We start from the raw sequence: 20,943 nt of genomic DNA on the forward strand, positions 1-20,943 counted from the left end.
CTTTATTTTTATAATTTCAGTTTTAATTTTATTTTAAGTAATAGTGCTTTTGCCATTTGTATTAGTTTTTGGGGTTTTTTATATAAGTAAATATATAGTATAGTATATAGTAAATTAAATATTTCTGAATATCTTTCGGAATTAAATATTTCTGAAATATTTTAAAATATTTTCTGTAGAGTAAATTAAATATTTCTGAAATATTTTAAAATATTTTCTGTAGAGTAAATTAAATATTTCTGAAATATTTCAAAATATTTTCTGTAGAATAAATTAAATATTTCTGAATATCTTTCGGAATTAATTATTTCTGAAATATTTTAAAATCTTTTCTGTAAAGTAAATTAAATATTTCTGAATATCTTTCGGAATCAACTATTTCTGAAATATTTTAAAATCTTTTCTGTAGAGTAAATTAAATATTTCTGAAATATTTTAAAATCTTTTCTGTAGAGTAAATGAAATATTTCTGAAATATTTTAAAATCTTTTCTGTAATGTAAATTAAATATTTCTGAAATATTTTAAAATCTTTTCTGTAGAGTAAATTAAATATTTCTGAAATATTTTAAAATCTTTTCTGTAGTGTAAATTAAATATTTCTGAAATATTTTAAAATCTTTTCTGTAGAGTAAATTAAATATTTCTGAAATATTTTAAAATCTTTTCTGTAGTGTAAATTAAATATTTCTAAAATATTTTAAAATCTTTTCTGTAGAGTAAATTAAATATTTCTGAAATATTTTTAAATCTCTTCTGTAGAGTAAATTGAATATTTCTGAAATATTTGTAAATCTTTTCTGTAGAGTAAATTAAATATTTCTGAAATATTTTTAAATCTCTTCTGTAGAGTAAATTGAATATTTCTGAAATATTTGTAAATCTTTTCTGTAGAGTAAATTAAATATTTCTGAATATATTCTATAACATTCTTTAATTTATTTCTAGTTTTAGTCATTTTACTACTTCAACTTATTTCAGTTTTTACATTTTTATTTTATTAAAGCTTTATTTCTATTACCAAATTTATTTCTATTTATTTTTTACTTTTAGTTAACAATAACAACACTTATTTTGTAGGGATGCACTGATATGAACATTTTGGCTGATACCGATAACCGATAACTCTTTATATTTGAAAGCCGATAACCGATATATTGGCAGATAAATCTAAAAAAATGTATATAATGTTTGAGAGCCTGATTACAAAAACAAAGTCTCACTGTTAAATGCCATGTCCCAAGCACACAATTATAAATGTATGTAGCTTATATGACAGACTTGCACTGCACATGTTGCACTTAACCATATTTTCCTTTTTTAAATAATTTCAATCATATTTCAAGCCATTTAAAACCATCATGGCGAACAGTGCGCATCTGACGTGTCTCAGCTGAAATAATCCATTATTTATCGACTTTAATATATCGGCCAAATTTTCTTATCAGACCGATAACGTTAACATTAAAAACTGCCATCACCCGATACCGATATGGTGCCCGATATATTGTGCATCCCTACTTTTTACATTTAAAAAAAATCACATAATTCACCTTTAAATTGTAGTTATTTATAGCAACGTAAGAGATGGCAGTATTGTTTCAGTGATTATCTCCTCTTTGTAATATTGTGTTCTGTGTAAACAATAAGTTGAACGAAGCAGCCCGTCTATCACATAAATGAATCTTTGCTCAGCTGATGTGTACTATGTGTAGTTTACAAATTTGAGAGGATGGTAGAAGTGAGAAAATGTGTGTACTATATAAAAAAACTGCATCCAATTAGGAGAGTCTGTGTGATAGCCGAAGACACAGGACCAGCACGTGGGGTGCTGGATGCCACCCGATACTTTTCATTAAACCAGACACAGCTCGATGACTTTTCAGGAGCGGGCCACTAAATTATTACAACACAAATAAGCGAGGATGATGCACAGCATGCTGGGAGTTTCGAGACGAAAGCTTCCCCTTAATGAGCTTAAGAGAATGTCTTCCCCCCTTCGAGTCGCACCTAGGGCCGGGCTCTTAACTTTTCCCTGTCTCCCAGGGCCTTCCCTCTCTCGCTGCGGTTTACGCTGGTTCACCCGAAGCCTCTCGCAGTGTCATGAAGAAGTAGGAAGGAGATGACGGAAAAACATTGTGGTTGTAAAAAGACTTTGTGCTGTCCTGGGTTCAAATTAATGAGGGTTGAACGCTCTTGAGATAAATTTAGGTTTTCATATTTAATTATAGCCTGCTGCAGTGGATGAGTGTGGATAAATCACACGATTATTATGCTTCAGGGTTGTTTATAGCATTCTTTATGGCTTTTATTTTTGACTCATGAGTTGATATCTTTTCTTAATGGCACAATGAGCAGTTGAAAGAGCAATAAGACTTAATAGTTGGAAGCGCTCGACTGAGAAACGATGTCTGGCTTTGCTTTGAAGCCGCGTCGCTCTTTCATGTGGGTAGCCTTGTCATTGCCTGTCTGAAGTTTTTCACCTTCAGACTTGTTGCTTGACACCCGCTCGCTGTACCTGAAGAAATCAGAAGAGCGAAAGATTAACATCGTTTGATCAACAATCTCTCTGACACCGACTCCGACATTAAATGAATGTTTTATTTTGTATATGTGACGAAAAACGGTATTCAAATGCACTGCCTAACTCGCTTGCCAAGAAATGTCATCTGTTGGCTTCGCATGAACTCTAGTGTGGAAAATCTTCAGATCTGATTGGAGTTTGATCTGTAATTCGATTATTGCATGTTTCCCAGGTTCGGCTTCAAGCGCTACAAGGACAGTTCATGTAAAAATGAACATTCTGTTGTCATTTATTCATCCCCATGTCATTCTTCAGAAAGCAAAAGAAGATAATATATAGCTCTATACATTGATTATAGCTTTGCATTATAAATAGATATTTTCCTGCAGAGTTTCACACACTCCTTTTTAGGGCTGGACCAGAATATTCGAATATTCATTCGATGGGTTGGTATTCGATTTTCAAATTTGTGATTCGAATATTCGTTGTTGTTGTTTTTTCCGTGAACACCTGGCATCCCGCTCGAAAAACGGCTCTCATTCGCGCTTGCATATGTTTACACTATAAAATGTTTTTTTTTTTTTTTAATGATCTTATAGCCAAGCCATTTTTAATAGCCTCGTTATACTTAATAAATATATTTGCTTCTTCTTAGTGTTCCCTGCACACTCTAAAAAAAAAGGCTTGTAATCATAGGGGAACCTTTTTTAGTGCTATATAGCACCAATTTTGGTGCTTCAGTGGTTCTTCAGCGGTTCTTCAGAGGTGCTATATAGCACCTTAGTCAAAGAACCGGTGAAGAACCTCTGAAGAACCGCTGAAGAACCTCTGAAGAACCGCTGAAGAACCACTGAAGCACAAAAATTGGTGCTATATAGCACTAAAAAAGGTTCCCCTATGATTACGAGCCAAGAACCATTTTTGGTGCAATATAGAACCTTTTTTTTTTTTAGAGTGCAGCAGAGCGCACAACTGTACAAGCTTATATAGCAGAAGCCATGTCTGAGCTTGCATTTTGGGTTAAACTGCGTTCGTTTGACATTGTGGAAAATAGAATAATAGAATCAAAATGTATTATCCTTTTTACATGTTAGGGATGTGACGGTGAAAAAAATTTCCCTCACCGTTTCCCTCATTGCTGTGCTTGTGCACTGAGCGGCTGAACGCATGCAGCCGTGCGCCGTTTACTTTTGGTTTACCAATTCAGGGGCGGGTTGATTGAATTGTGGGTTCATTAGCTATTATTCTTAATGAAAAACATAGCAACAAAACAGTACAATGACAAACTCCCTTAAATAGGCGCTTTTACATCGCTTTGAAACCAAATATTCCGCGATCATCTTGTAATTTAGCCCCCCGCTCTTGTTAAGAATATGATCTGACTGCTGCTGCTGATGTGCGGAGACGCCCGTTAGTTTGGCTCAAGTGGCACGTTTAGTTTTTTTATTGTAGTTAGTCTTAGAGCCCTGCACGGGCCTCAGATCTAGGCCCTATAGCCCGGCCCTGGCCCTAGACGCAGAGGCCCTTTTTATCCTCCCTATTAGGCCTACACATCGTTGCAGCCATTAAAATAGTTCAGTTTTGTTTTTAATGTCAAAGTAGTTATATTTCATTTCTTTATTAAGTTAATTTAGAAAAATGTTTAAAGCATTTTTTTGTTTGTTAAATTAAAGTTTTTGTTTTTTAAAGTAACGACCAAGCGGCCAGCAGCTGACAGTGAGTTAACCGCATGTTTGATCAATTTAGCATCTCAAATCAACACTGGACTTGTCTTACTTAGAATAAAATCCATAGATATAAAACACTACAAGCATCACAATGTTAGTTTAAACATTTAGCCTACTATCACCTCCACCACCACAGTAAAAAGGGATTTTTGACAAGCTGAGGCAGGCTGATGCTGCTCGCAACGGCGCAAACGAAACAAAGTGAAGTGACGTGTTTTTTTTATGTATTTTTTAATTTTTAATTGTATTTATTTTTTTATTTTAGTGCCATATAGAACCTTTTTTTTGTCAACATTCCTACATTCCTACATTACACACAGTTTGCTGCCATTAAAATAGTTAAAGCTACACTGTGTAACTTTTTTTGTTTATTCTTAGCTAAAAACACTTAGTTCTTTCAAAAATAGATGTGCTCATTAATGTATATTTACTTCTTTCAAGTAATAAAGTATTCTCGTAAGTTTATAATATGCCATTGAAAATACATACGGGTGAGGGGTTCGAATGCCGGTCGCCATGTTGCCCCTCCATCTTGAAAGTACATTAGCCAAAGAGGGACATACCCCTAAATTCAAGCTTCGCCTTCGCGTTTTAACACTCGATGGCACCGTGCCGAATGTGGACGAGGTCGAACTGGAAGCCATGTTAATCTTGGACTACATCCAAGATTAGTGGCTCAGTGGTTCATGTAGGTTGTCTACAAACCGGAAGGTTGGTGGTTCGATCCCCGGTTCCACCTGACCAAGTGTCGAGGTGTCCATGAGCAAGACACCTAACCCCAGCTGCTCCCGACGAGCTGGATGGCGCCTTGCATGGCTGACACCGCCGTCGGTGTGTGAATGGGTGAATGTGAGGCAAAAATGTAAAGCGCTTTGGATGGCCGTAGGTCTGTTAAAAGCGCTATATAAATGCAGTCCATTTACCATTTACCATTTACATCGGCCACCGTAGGAGTTAAAACGAAATCGGAATTGAGAGGAACAGAAACTAATATTCACTGGATGGCCATATACCTTTTCACCTCTAGATGGGGGAAAATATCACACAGTGTAGCTTTAAGTTTTGTTTTTAATGTCAAAGTAGTTATATTTCGTTTCGTTTCTTTATTAAGTTAATTTAGAAAAATGTTTAAAGCATTTTTTTGATTGTTAAATTAAAGTGTTTTTTTTTTTTTAAAGTAACGACCAAGCGGACAGTGAGTTAACAACACATGTTTGATCCATTTATCCTCTTAAATCAACACTTGACTTGTCTTGCTTATTATAAAATCCATAGATATAAAACACTTCAAGCATCACAATGTTGGGTTAAACGTTTAGTCTATACTATCACTTTTTTGAACCACTTTTAGTGCCATAGAACCTTTTTTTTTTTTTTTTTTGGAGTAAACGTGTTAAAAAATAAATAAATAAAAAACAGGCAGGTTGTCTTACCTTACACCTCTCCGCAAAATTAATATAAATCCGATCCTCAATTCTTGCTCTAGCCTATGCACATTTAACGGAGTTCACGTCAACAAAAGCAACAGATATAAGCTGTATTATATTCATCAGCTCATTTCATGATCAAAGACCGCAATATCAGAACAAGTGACCTAAGCACTGTAAGAGCATTTAGTCTCATTCGTTTTAATGAAGAAGATTGTGTTTTGGGGCATCTAAGACGTTTGGCAGTTTGCGTGTTGGCTTGCCTTATTGACAGTCGTGGTGTCATGGTCTCATGATGTTTCCACCAGCGCAGCACACCTCATTGTTTCTTTTAATTAATGAATGTCTAAAATATAAAAATGAAGGAAAAAGCCTGCGTTTGAGGTATGACGTGAAAATTGCCGTGAAGCCCGGCCCCATGGGCAGAAATGCAGGGCTCTAGTTAGTCTGTTCTATAACTAAACAGAATTATTTTTACTAGCTACTATAATATATCAAAACTGGGACGTAACAGACCTGTGTGTTTTGTATCTAGTTCATTGCCCGTTCGCGGAGCATAAAGGCCCTGCCCGCATGAGGCGTGCCGCTTCTCCAGATTCCAGCCTTTATTAGAGAGAAGGATATGTTCAGCTCCTTCCCTCCCACCAAAGCTTCGAAGCTCAAAAAAGGGTATTCGGACCAGCCCTACTCATTTTATGGTAGAACATGGGTATCCAACCCTGCTCCTGGAGGGCTGCCTTCCTGCAGAGTTGCAAGAAAAAAAAATTTAAAAATGTTTTTATCTGCAAGTAGTTAAAAATGCAAAGATGTAGTCAATAAAATAATAATATCAGTTTTACATGTGAATATTTACATTTGCAAAAAAATTGTTTAACTCAAACTACATAGATTGAGAAGGGGGAATGTGTACAGTGGGCCCAGAGGCCTGGAGGGCCTATAAGAGTCTTCCCTAAAGGCCAATTTATACTTCTGCGTCGAGTGCACGCAGAGGGTACGGCGTACCCTACGCATAGACGCGTTTGATACGCCGTACCCTGACGCGCACCTCTCCAAAAATGTAACAACGCGTCAATTCTACGCGGACCGCAAGCGCTGTGATTGGTCTGCCAGAACCCTTCCCTCAGGTCAATAAATAAATAAAAAATCTGCGATAGGAGTGTGTGTGTGTGTGTGTCCAGAAATTGGATGATAGTTTCTTACGTCTGCTATAACACAATATTTTGCAGTCCAGCGATTCTTTATGGTAGTAAATAAATACATAGATCCGCTGAGTATAGTTTATTTATGTTCTCATTAAAACCAAAGATGTTAATCAGTAATTGTATATCAAGAACAGGGACACATTAGGGTACATTTCGTGAATGAAGTCTCCGCAACAGCAATCGATTGCTCGAGCCACCGCTGCTGAAAACAGCGGCCACGAGCTCCGCATGATTTCACAAACACATTCCAGCGCCAGATCCCCTTATTTAACTTTACTAATCAACTAGAGATGCTTAAATTGTATTAGATACAACAACTCAAGCTGCAAGAAAAGCCGCTCTCTCACTGCTGCTGATATTCCGACATGAATGTACAGATTCTACACAACAAGCTGCTTCTTCTTCGGCTGTTCTCTTGATTACACCAACATGCCCGAGGACACTGCCTACTAGCGTCTGCATGTGTAATTGCACATTGACGCAGACAACAGCGCAGAAGTAAAAAATGCTCACGACGGCGTCGGCTACGCGCGTAGCCTACGGCGTACACTACGGCGTACACTCGACGCAGAAGTATAAATTGGTCTTAAGGGCCCCGGTCCTGGAACGAGATTTCTACCGGCCCTCCCACCACCCACAACCGACCCCTCACTCGTCACCCTGGAATTCGCAATAATACAATGACCTGTACAGGGAGCCCAGTTTACCTTGAAACCTCATTCATTGTCAATACTGTGAATGATCCTTTTTTTATACCCCAAACAGGAAACGTGAACTGGGAGTTACAACTCATAAAATTAAAACTACATCAAGGGCTCGCAAAATCTCTTAATGAAGCAAACACAATGATTCATCTCTCATCCACCCGCGATTGATTGGAATGTTATTTTTTTATTAACGTTACTTGGCCCGCTCGATCGATGACTATCACATATAAAAAACATGTTTTACTCACATTAGTGTGTTGCATCATTCATTCATGTAATCTCATCCTGTCTGCTAATCCAGTCTCTTGTTTACAAATGACTCCGTGGTTAAATGAACATACGTGCAATGTCTTCCCCACGTGAGCTGGATATTCATAAAAAATAAAGTTCATCCATGTATTCATGATATTGAAGTCCAGATGAAATAAGAAGTGACATGAAATGATTTTTTTGCTGATAATTTTCCAGTCGGGCCGGTTTAAGGGTTAAAATTAAAAAGAAATGTTTTTTGAGCAGGATCATGTGACACTGAAGACGAGTGATGATGCTGAAAATTCTGCTTTTTTATCACAGGAATAAATTACATTTTAAAATATATTAAATTAGAAACTAGTTGTTTTAAATTAAAAAATAAATTTCACAGTTTTTTGATCAAATAAATACAGCCATGGTGAGCATAAGAGACTTCTTTAATACTGAACCCAAACTTTTGAACGATACTTTTGAAGTTCCCTGTAGTCTTTCTCTTGAGTTTTGTTCTGTGTAGGGTGTGAAGTTAAATGAGTTTGAATGCTCAGGTTGGTGTGTGTTCACACAGCTGGAGTGTCATGTCCCTTCATTACATCTGTTAGTCCCGCTCACCTGCTATTCTCAAACAGCCGTGTGGAGCAGCATCACGACCTGTCCTCAGCAGGCCGGAAACAAACTGCTCGTAATATCCAGGGGCAGCAGCGTGTGGAATCCTTTCATTCCAAACGGCCTTGATTATGATAATCTAGGGAAATCACAGCAAACCGTATTTCTCCACTTAAGAACACAACAGGCATGCAGGCCCAACCTTTCCCTTGATGCAGTGGTTTGGTGGAGCAAACATCAGATTGTGGGAAAAAGAAAGAACCAGGAGGGTTGTCGAGCATTGAAGGTGTTAATTTCGCAGTTGCATGGATTCTTTTATACTATTGTGCTGGATTGGAGCTCAGGAGGGGTTTGAGATGCCCTACTAATTTTGATTGAGCAAATCGATATTTCTCTTCTATAATTGTATATCAAAACCATGACACTCAATCAGTTAGTTTGGCTTTTCTCTTTATGGATCATGTTACATGTACTGTGATATGTTCAACTATGGTGATTAGAGTATATGATGTCTGTCCAATATATACAGATTATGTAAGTCCATATTTCAATTATATCTCCCCTATGGGAAAATCCATCTAAAAACAGCTTAGTAGCTGCTTTTCATGGTTTATTGCTGGTCCAACCTTGTCTTTTATATTTATTAGCTGGTCCAAGGTAGTCTTAAAGATGGTGGATGTGGTTTAAGTATGGAATGGAAGATCGTTTTAGCGATTACAGGGTTCCCACAGTTATTGAAGCTTTGGGAATGTCAGGAAATTGTGATTTCCAGTCCTGGACAAGTTCATTTTGATAGTAAACATTAATTGAAACATCTATAGTAAGTGTATATAAGTGTTTCATTGACGTTCATAAATGTTCGGTTTTAAAATATTTAATCAGCTGTAAATTGCTTTGTGTAAGAACATAATCTCTATTATTACATAACTACCTGTCTTGGGGAGCCAGTAAAAAAGTACAGCAAAAAAAAGTAAAAATAAATTACGCAAAGAAAACCTTGGAGAGAGAACCAGGATAATCCACCCTCCTGTCCCAGAATCAACACAACCACTGATTCAAATGATATCTTTTAATTTGAAAAGATGAAGAATGATAAGAAAGCTCAATAAAGATAACAGAAATAACAATGTCAAAGAGAATAATAATGAAAATAGGGGATAATAATCTGAAAAATATAGTTACATAAGTCTTCCCACTCTCCCTGTCTACAAAAATGGCACCCGCCCCCCACATTTCCCTAATCAAAAGAAATAAAGACACTTATCAAACGTACTTAACATAAGATATAAAGGCATTCAAACTTATTACACAATTTCAGTTTTCTTTCTGTGAAAGAACCCTTACAACAAGTTCCTGAGCTCACTTACTCAGAAACAACTCAACTCAATATAAAATCAACAAATGTGTCATGGGAGAACAGGAGGAAATATTAATCCCGGCGAAAGGAAGACTCTCTCTCTCCTCCACAGATTCACTACTGCTTATATCTCTTCTCCTCCCCTTCATCATCCAATGTCAGAGTACCTGTCTTATGTTGAAAGAGAGAAAGAGGGCAGAGAACAAAACATCCAAATACAACACATATACACAAATGCATAACACACCGCAATAATAAGCATGTCCTCGGACGTAACACTATAAAAACCATTTTAAAACTCAAATTGAAATTGTAGTAAAGCCCCAAATGTATGGATATTCCCTCCTGCATTCTCTATAGGGCACAGCTGATTGGTTCCTGCTCTATCAGTAGCCAATGAGCTCGCTGCACAACTTTCAATTACTTAGTCAGCATTTGCTGTATCAGTTGCAATACGCTTTCAGAAACCCTCCACCTTCCCCAGCTTCACCTGTATAGATCTGCTACGGGTAATTCGTGTATGCTTATGCTATATTGTTCAGCATCAGCATGTCTTACTTGTTCACAACGGTGTGTTGTGTGTGTATTAGCAGTAGCAAGTCCCGCACTTGCTCTGCAGCACCAATAACGGCAGCAGCGTAGCATATCTATTCCACCAAGACCATATTAAAGGGTAAGTTTACCCAAAAATGAAAATTCTGTCATTTATTACTCACCCTGCTGTTCCTAACCCATAAGACCTTTGCTCATCTTCGGAACACAAATGAAGATATTTTTGATGAAATCAGAGCGCTTTCTGAAACGTCCATAGGCAGCAACGTCATTACAAGGCCCAGAAAGGTAGTAAAGCATCGTTAAAATAGTCCATGTGACTTCAACCTTAATTTTATAAAGCGACGATAATACTTTTTGTGCGCAAAAAACAAACAAAAATAATGACTTTATACTACAATTTCTTCTTGTCTGTGTCATTCTCCTACACTGTTGACGTAGTAAATACAGCGCAGCGCTTCCGGGTTCCACGGCAGAACGCGACTCACTATTGGCCGATGCTGTTCATGTGAGCACCACGACTAGGAGCTAGCCAATGGTGAGCCGCCACTCTGCCATGGAACTCGAAAGCGCTGCACTATATTTACTACGTCAATAGCAAATATGAATAAAGTTGTTATTTTTGTTTGTTTTTGTGCACAAAAAGTATTATCGTCGCTTCATAACATTAAGGTTGAACCACTGGAGTCTATTTTAACGATGTCTTTACTACCTTTCTGGGGAAGTTGCAATGACGTTGCTGCCTATGAATGGTTCGGAAAGCTCTCCGATTTCATCCAAAATATCTTAATTTGTGTTCTGAAGTTGAACGAAGGTCTTACAGGTTTGGAACAACATGAGGGTGAGCAAATAAGGACAGGATTTTCAATTTTGGGTGAACAAACCCTTAAACATTGTCATCAGTTGTTTTTACTATATATTTTTTTAGGTCTGAGACCGTTGGTTGGAGCTGTTTAGTTTTATCTCCAGTAAAATTTAAAGATTCATACCTCATAAAAATTATGCCTTGCAAGTGTACCATTTCAGCATTTATTTTACAGTATTTAATCAAAGGATTTGTTTTTATATGCATCCATAGAGGTCCAGGCTAAGCCCTGTATATACACTGACATAGAGCCGCCAAAAGTGTCGAAATCCTATGGGTAGAAGTGGAAGACCAGCAAAATCCAACTGCCATATTTCAGAAAGCTGCTAAGACCTATTTTTTTAGCACGGTGAGAATTGGCTTGGAGAATTAAATAAATGAAGCCGCCCAGGTTCTATATGAGAGGCTCACTGAGAGAGTGTGAAGTGGCTGAGATCGACACACACCGGCTGAATCCTTCCACCCACAATTTTGAGCGAGCCGGCAATCCCTGTTCGCCGCCACGGTAATGTCTTAAGCCTGAATGGCAAATGAATATTTTTGCAAATATATTGCATGATTTTACAGTACAGGGCCTTCAAAAGATACAAAAGTGGTAAACCAAGGACAATAATCTCTCAGAAATCATTCTGCATGACCTACATCAGTTTTCATTTTACTTTTTATGCACAAACGATTTTGACAACGTGCACAGCTGCTTCTGGGACCGTGAATGTAATATCGATCGTGCGTGCTTGCCAATAAGTTTTCTTTCTTTTGACATTAAAACACTGCCTCGTGCAAAACGCCACAAACCTGAAGTCTCACCTCTGCGTGGAATGAAAGCGGTTAAGCCCGGAGCAGATTAGACTCTAAACCGCTGTATGTTGACAGAAGGGATCTCATTAATTTTCAAAGATGAAAAAGAGTAGCCACTCCTCAAAAGGGAGCAGCGTGTGTCTTTAATGCCTTTGTTTTCCTCTCCTGTGAGCGTGTGTACTTCTCTGATGGTCTAATGAGGGATGCAGCGCTGATGCTTTGGCACACATGGCATCTGAAGCCCAGTGAATCAGTAATCAGTAGTAAGCGTAAATACCGGTCTCCTTGGTGAGAGCAACTTAAAGGAGAACACATGGCACCGCATGAAAGGAAGAGCATGCTTCAGAATTCAATGTAATTGAGTTTGACAGAAAGTATAATTGGTTACCTCAAAGAAAGCTCAACTAAATCACCAAATGATATCAGGGATCTGTTTTTGGAGAGCATATTGTGTAACAAATGTCCAGATAAGAACGTGGGCCAAAAAGTATCCCACTAGTTAGTTATTTTTTTATACCTGATGAACATGATTCCTTTAGTGGATTGGATGGTAGAACCCAATACTAAATGAATACTTAATAATCATTACTATTAGGTCTATAGTATTGGGGATGCACCGATGTATTGCCCGATAAAACCAATTATTTTCACTTATTGGTGGAAAATTACCTTATGTCCAACTGAGTTGTATACATACATTGCATTTTTTATATGAGTGTAATTATTAGCCTATATCTAAAAATAAATAGCAGTTTAATGTAATAGTTTGGGCTTTGTTGTCAATTTTAACCTTTAATATTATAGGAATGTACCAAATGAGTGTGTTCACATATAGTTTACAGCATTAATTCAGAGAGATTTTTCTCTCTAGTGTTTATAAATATTTTTAATTAGTTTTCATTTAATTTAGTTTTTTAGTTTTAATTTTTTTAATATTTCTATTAATTTTAGGACTTTAGTTGCCAAGGCAAATATATATTTACTATGCAGCCCCATACGCATCAAACTGCGATGCACTGTGTATTCTGACACCTTTCTATCAGAACCAGCATTAACTCAAACTCGTTGTTGTGCTCCTCAAACCATTCCTGAACCATTTTTGCTTTGTGGCAGGGCGAATTATCCTGCTGAAAGTGGCCACAGCCACCAGGGAATACCGTTTCCATGAAAGGGTGTACATGGTCTGCAACAATTCTTAGGTAGATGGTACTTGTCAAAGTAACATCCACTTGGATGGCAGGACCCAAGGTTTCCCAGCAGAACATTGCCCAAAGCAATTTGTTTGATCGGACCACACTGGCCAGCCTTCGCTCCCCACGTGCATCGATGAGCCTTGGCCGCTCATGACCCTGTCGCCGGTTCACCACAGTTCCTTTCTTCGACCACTTTTGATAGATACTGACCACTGCAGACCGGGATCACCCCACAAGAGCTACTGTTTTGGAGATGCTCTGACCCAGTCGTCGAGCCATCACAATTTGGCCCTTGTCAAACTCGCTCAAATCCTCACGCTTGCCCATTTTTCCTGCTTCTAACACATCAACTTTGAGGACAAAATGTTCACTTGCTGCCTAATATTTCCCATCCACTAACAAGTGCTGTGATGGAGAGATAATCAGTGTTATTCACTTCACCTGTCATAATGTTATGCCTGATCGGTGTATATTATTTTTTGGTGAACAATAACAAAAATGGCTGAAATTCAGGTACAATTCATTGACATGTTTCTTGTTCTCCATAGAGTCTGCCCAGTTTTGGCCTGTACCTGCAGGAAAAGAAAGATGCGATTGCGGACCACAAAAAGAAACTGAAAGACTACAGCGACGACGCTGTTTCCACCGAAGGAGCGAGAGTTTACACTCCCAAGGGTCCAGTGCCAAGAGTCAACGTGGGTTTGCTCAAATTATACACTTGCTTGTGTATCGTTGAAGCTCAGAAACGTTTTCCAACCTCAAGACCTGTGACCTTTAGTCTGAAGCTCCCTTATGTTTGTGTTTTTGTGCACAGGATGTGATAGCCAAAGCTCTGAAACACATTGGTGCCTACCAAGAGCTAAACATTCAGGAGCAAGTGCAAGCTCTGATCGATCCGGAGATGTGCATTAACTGCGGGAAGTGTTACATGACCTGTAATGACGCTGGATACCAGGTGCGCACCTCCCTCCGTCCGCCCACCCACACAGAAACACACTACAAGCGATAGCTCCAAGCCTCTGGCTGTTTCTCAAAATACTCCAGTAAATTACAGATACTTGAAAAATGTACTTACAGTACGTAAAAAATACTTTGTTACTGTCTACCACTGCCAGATGGTAAACTTAAATCAATATACCAATATTTATGGCATCCCTAGTGTCTACCTTGACATAAAAAGGTGCATAAAAAGTGTCAAAAAAGCCATAAAAAAAAAAAAAAAACAAGTGCTTCTGTGGCGCCTCTTACTGGCAGGCTAAAGGCGGCTCATTAGCGCACGTGATTTCCCTTTAGAGACTCTAATGAATATTAGCGATGAAAACGCTGATGTCCCCTTGTGCTTCAGCCTGCAGAAGTACGGCAAGTGGGATGGCTCTGACAGTTTTATTAAAGTATTCATCTCACCCTCTCCTGTTAAATAAATGTCCCTTGCAATTTATCATAAGGGTATTGATGAAGTAGAGTGCGGGTTTTATCAAAGCAGTAATTGTTCACAGTGACGCTCATTGTCTGTGAGTGGATCTCTAAGAGGAATTACACATTATTAATGTTTTCTAATATAGAGGAGCATTCGTCAACATAATGTGTCACGATCAAATAGGTGGCCCATCAAGCAATACAAAACAGCAGTCTGACGCACTAGCTGCAATCCGGTTATGTTTGAAAAGGTGCCCATAGTCGATTTCACCTGCCAAAATAAAGTCTAATCTTCCTGTCGTACAAACACAATATTTGACTGATTGTTTTAACAGTCTAGTATAAAGTTTAGATTGATGGCCGTTCCTTCCTCTGCTCCATAGTGTCCACATTTTACTACAATATCAAGCAAAAATGTATAAAAAGTTATATGTTACATAAAGGAAACATTTTACATTTTGCACATATTTCATGACAACTACACAAGTTTGCCTCCAAAAGTCTCATTATTCTAATGCATTAATTAGCATTAATTTGAAGGTTTTTTTTATTTATTTATTTAATTCGCTTTACATTTTCATTACTGTAATACTTTTTTTTTTACCTGTATTTCACATGAAATAAATTATTAAATAATTATATTGTTATTATTATTAATCATCATTTTTAAACCAGCTTTTAAAAAAATCTGCTTTTATACTATCAATATTATCATTATACTTCCGAATTTAATCTATTATATTATATTACATTATTATATTATATGATATTATATTATATTATTGTTTTTGTACTGTTTTATTGTACAAATAATATTAAAATAATTTCATTTATTATTGTTAATGTTGCTGTTGTTGTTATTTTTTATTATTAAGCATCATCATAATTTTTAAACCAGCTAAAATTAAAAAGCAGATACTGTAAATATGATCATTATGTATATACTTCAGAATTTTGTATATTATTTATATTGTTATATTAATTATATTTTTTGACTGTATTACAATAAAAATAATATTAAAATAATTACATGTATTATTATTTTTGCTGTTGTTATTATTGTTATTATTAATCATCATCATCATTTTTAAACCAGCTGATAAAAATGAAAAAGCAGATATATTAAAATATTATCAATATGTATAAATACTTTTCAATTAAAATAATATATAATTTTTGTATTTTATTTTTTTATATTATATTATATTAAATGTTTTGTATTTTTATTATATATTTCAATATGCATAAATGTAATACATTAAAAGGCAGATTCTAAAAAAAATACTGCCATGATGCATAAATACAATCTGAATAATATTTCATTGTTTATTTGTTTTTTCCAGTACAGTAATGAGAATGTAACCCTAAAACCCTGAAATGCCAAATATTATTTTCTTACTTTGATTCTGGGAAATGTGACCCACATGACATGTTCTCGACAGGTTTCACACATCTGTGCCGTTCAGTGTATGGACAGCACACACAGTCTTTGTTGCATTTGTATTGTGTGACGTCCAGCCGTAGCAGGTTGTCGCCCCTGGTGAGGATATAATGATTCTAATGTCTCTGTGTCTGGCAGGCCATTGTGTTTGACCCCGAGACTCATCTCCCCGCGATTCAGGACAGCTGCACCGGCTGTACTCTCTGCCTCAGCGTCTGCCCCATCATCGACTGCATCAAGATGGTTGCCAGGACAACGCCTTACGTGCCAAAGCGAGGCCTCCCTCAAGTCGTGGAGCCCGTGTGCTGAGAGAAATCTGAGACAGAAAAGATAAAAATGTCTACATCACAGCATCGAATTTACTTCGTAATTGCAGTGTGAAGAATTAACTTTGTTGTCTGTGGGGGGCGGGATAATTAGATTTAAAAAAATAATAATAATTGCCTTATTTTCAGGAGCCAATTATCTAGAAATAATCTTAGGGGGTGTAATGCGTGGTGTTATTTTGAAACAATAGCAAGGCAATTTGTCGAGGTGAAGTTCCTGTCTCTCTTTCTCTGAGGGCTGATGGGAATGAATCTGAGCAGAGGGAATAATGGCTGTTTATGCAGATGTGGCAAGACTGTGCTCTGCCTGAACGCTGTATCCTTTAACAAGAGCCACAATGATGGATCGTCCACTACATCCGCAACAGAATGCAATCACATATACAAGAGGTGGTGATGGGGAATGAGGAAATGAATGGATTTTAATTGAATGGTGGATGGTTTGGCACGGAATCACGCTCGACGCTGTTTTCCTAAACATATGATGATTAGAAAAGGTTTGTTTGAGGTTATACATGCTATATTGTATCCAAAAAGCCAGCAAAGCTCTAAAACCAAACACGAAGTATTAGTTACCCACTTTTATTTCTAATTGACATTAATGTCCCTTTAACCCTTAATAACAAATGTGGTTGATTTTGATTGCATTAGCCATCTGGACAGGGTCATTTAGAGAGCCGGTCTACCCTAGAAGTATACTGAACATTTAAGTAAAGGTCATCTATGACGATTTCCAGACATTAGAGTTGAAGACTAGCTGTTATTCATCTTGGACCCAAAAGGTCAAGTCTGACTACCTCTATCTCAACAAATACAGGGCCCATCCGCACCGCACATACAAGCGATCAAACACGCCGATGGTCGGTCAGGATAGCAGTCCACTGGGTCAATACTGGGTCATATTGCAGCTCAAAATAAAAAGAAAACAGAAAAATTTAGCCCTTTACATTGTAACATTATTTTTAATGACGGTCAAGCCTAAAATTCTCAATACAATAATGTGAAAAAAATGACTATAAAACAGTTACTCAATTATACAATTAATATTTAAAGTAGCAGTGATACAAATACTACCATTATTTACAAATTATACTATATATAATTTTTTTCTTTTTCTTTTAAAGTAATGAGAATTATGGGCAAAATATATCTCAGATCATACTTTACTTCAATGACATACAAACTTTTTATGTTTGATGTGATTAATCGATTTGACAGCAGAAATGTGTGTGCGTGTCTGTGTATTAGTGCTGTCAAATCAGTTAATTGTGATTAGTCGCATCTAACAAAAGTTTTTGTTTAATATGTGCGTGCAGTATGTGTGTGTGTTAATAAACAGTGAGTGTGTATGTATATATATATATATATATATATATATATATATATATATATATATATACACACACATTATATATATATATATATAAATAGACGCACATATTATATAAACAAAAACTTTTATGCTAGATGTGACTAATCGCAATTAATCGATTTGACAGCATAAATATATGTGTGTGTGTATTAGTGCTGTCAAATCAATTAATCGCAATTAATCACATCTAACATAAACGTTTTTGTTTATATAATATATATGTGCAGTATGTGTGTATTTTATACACAGTGTGTTTGTGTGTATATACATATACGCACGTATATAAACAAAAACTTTCATGTTAGATGTGATTCATTGCGATTAATCGTTTTGACAGCACTAATATATAGGCCTATATATACATATACTGTATGTATGATGTGTGCAGTATATGTGTATTATATTCTGTATGTGTATGTATATATATATATATATATATATATATATATATATATATATATATATATATATATATATATATATATATATATATATATAAATACACACACATATAAACAAAAACTTTTGTTAGATTAATTGCGATTAATCGATCACATATATTTTATTGTTTTTATACACAGTATGTATGTTGAGTTAAAAATGTGAACCTACATGTAAAAAAATGACATTCAGATTCAATTGTTTGAATATGTTTCATACCGCTGATCAATTTTTTTTTTTTTTTTTTTTGCCTAATTATACTTATCTGTAAGCCTACTTATAGTAATATGTACTTATCTTTAATTGCAAACTTGTGGACTTGCATATTAATAAAAAAGTCATGTTGTCAATCTTATTTGACTAGCACTGTTTCTAAGCAATTCCCTTATGTACTGTATTAACATTGTAATACCGGTTGGGGTTAATGAGGGCAATCTGCAGATCGGCAACACGCGAAAAACATTTGAAGGAGAATGGAATAATTGAGGTCTCGTGCGTTCACCTACTAGGGGATAGTTCATATTTGTTATGTAGATGTCACGTAGTCTGTGTTGTTTACAGGCGGATGGAAACCAAACGCGGCCGGCTGGTTTGATTAGTCGCCGGGCAGATCAGAGTCTGCCAATAAATCGGGTTCCACTCTGAATGCGGGCCCCGAGTCTCGGCTTCAGGGGTTACAGGTTAGTGTAAATGTTTACTTCCTCATTGGCTGGCTGGTGAGATAATTAGAATGACATTTTGCATGGTCGCAGTGCAGGATGCACGGCGCGCCCCCCTTCTCCGCTTGTTTCGTGGCGCACATCATTAAAAATCAACATGGCATCAATCTCGCACCAGTGGTGTGAACTCGAGGCCAGTGCAAACGATCATCAGTGCCGTATTAAGCCGGCGGCCGCGCGTGGGGGTGTGCTGACGCGTCTCCTTTGCAGAGATGACGAGGGTGCTGGCCTTAACGCTCACTTCAGCAGCCAGACATTTCTAAAAAGTCCTTTCTGCTTGTTAAAGTACACACACTGAACAACGGCATAATTGTGCCTGTCGCAAACAAATGTATTAATGAATGCATCCTGCCGACTACGCGAGGAAGCGCAGCTACGTGGAAACGCAGCCAACTTATCAGGATTCGCAGGCAGCCACAGAAATATAGTTTGAAGTGTTCAGGTGAATGGAATATTAAACAATTTGAGATTAAAATCTTCTTTGATTGATTGTACCTCCATTAATGTTAATGATGTTCTGAAAAACATTGCTCTTCTGTTCAGGTCACAGCTGTATCCACTCTTTGGCGAGCCAGGGTCACGCAGCTTGAACATGGCTAACCGTGAGGTTTTTGTCATGCATGTTTTCCAATTAGCTTTGGCTTTAATTTCAATCTATTGTCTAACGTCTGGATTTGAGCCAAGAGTCAGAGTGGAATTTAAATGATGATCCACTAGACTGCTTCACATTTCAACATTTAAAAGACTGCCTGTGCAATGCCTGTGTGTGTTAGTGTGCTTAGTTTACATGCAGCTTTTCCCCACAAAAATCGATTTAATATGTTAGTCGAGTTCTCCACGACCATCTGAGCCTTTTGATTTACTTGTATAGTTAAACATAAAAAACATAGGGTGAATTCAGGGCGATTGGGGAATTTTTTCCCAGTCATCTTAATATCTCAATCACCCTGAATTCACCCTACTGCATTATAACATTATTTTAATGACCGTCAAACCAAAAATTCTCATTACAATAATGTGATTTTTGACTATAAAACAGCAGGGCCGTAACCACCGCAGGCATTGAGGGCATCAAGCCCACCCAATAATTGGAAACGGCCAAATTGTCCCCCCCAATATTTGATATTTTTTAATGCTGCTCCCCATTATGCACCGCTCTGTTTGTTGTTAGGATGGCAGACAGTTTAAAAATGAAAATTTTTAGGCTGGTCTGCCTCAGCGGTCTACCAGCGCTCGTCAATGTCAAAATGATGGCCAATCATATCAAAGAAGGCGGGGGCTTAATGTTCACTGAAGACGAGTGAATTCCAACACCAGGCTTTTAGTGTTTGCCATAGACTGTAAATTAAAAAAAAAAAAAAAAAAGATGGACGATGCGCCTACGTTTTCTTCCGTTGAAGTAAGTGAAGCCGCCAGTTTCCAAATATGTTGTGGGTCTCGAGTCTGCGCAATAGTGAGTGCAAAGTGGAGCCGCGATATCAAGCTCTCGACCACACTCCCGCCTAATCAATAAATTTTTGTGAAATAAACAGCTATGGAAATGTAGAAATTACAATTAAAGCTCCAATCTCCACCCGAGGTTCCCGTTGGTGCCTCAGTGACTACATCTCTCAGAGAAGCTGTCAATCATAACCATTAAAACCAAACTTATTTAAAGAACGAACACTTGAACTAACATCAGCTTAATAAAAACCGCCTAAAATGACAGAAACCATCTTTGGAAAAAAATTTTTTGAAGTGTAATTTGATTGTTTAGTTTGTCTATGTCCCTTACATTTCATGGAGAGAGCGGGGTTTATGACCTATACTGCATCCAGTCACCCGGGGGTTGATCAAGTTGCTTTGGCTTTACTTTTCAAGACCAAGCGGCAACCTCCCGCAGTTTCTCTTGAAGCCAATACGGAAGTGACATAAACTGCAATTCATCGACTGGCCACTAGGGACAGGCTCCAGAAGGGAGCAGAATCTCATTGAGCCCCATGTTAAACTGCCCAACTTTACAGCAGAAAAAAACATGTTTAC

At 37.1% G+C, this 20,943-nt stretch overlaps 1 protein-coding gene across 1 annotated transcript in view; it reads left to right on the forward strand.

The window, feature by feature from the left end:
• The window catches only part of dpyda (dihydropyrimidine dehydrogenase a), a 307,704-nt gene extending 290,404 nt beyond the window's left edge, over nucleotides 1-17,300 (forward strand). The window contains exons 21-23 of the mRNA XM_079805615.1: nucleotides 13,755-13,901; nucleotides 14,021-14,161; nucleotides 16,202-17,300. Coding sequence (XP_079661741.1) covers nucleotides 13,755-13,901; nucleotides 14,021-14,161; nucleotides 16,202-16,372 — 459 coding nt within the window. The 3' untranslated portion in view covers nucleotides 16,373-17,300. The remainder of the gene's footprint in view (nucleotides 1-13,754; nucleotides 13,902-14,020; nucleotides 14,162-16,201) is intronic.
• Nucleotides 17,301-20,943: the final 3,643 nt, after the last annotated feature.

This window comes from Gobio gobio, assembly GCF_949357685.1.
Source record: "Gobio gobio genome assembly, chromosome: 23".
In the NCBI taxonomy this organism is placed as follows: Eukaryota; Metazoa; Chordata; class Actinopteri; order Cypriniformes; family Gobionidae; genus Gobio; species Gobio gobio.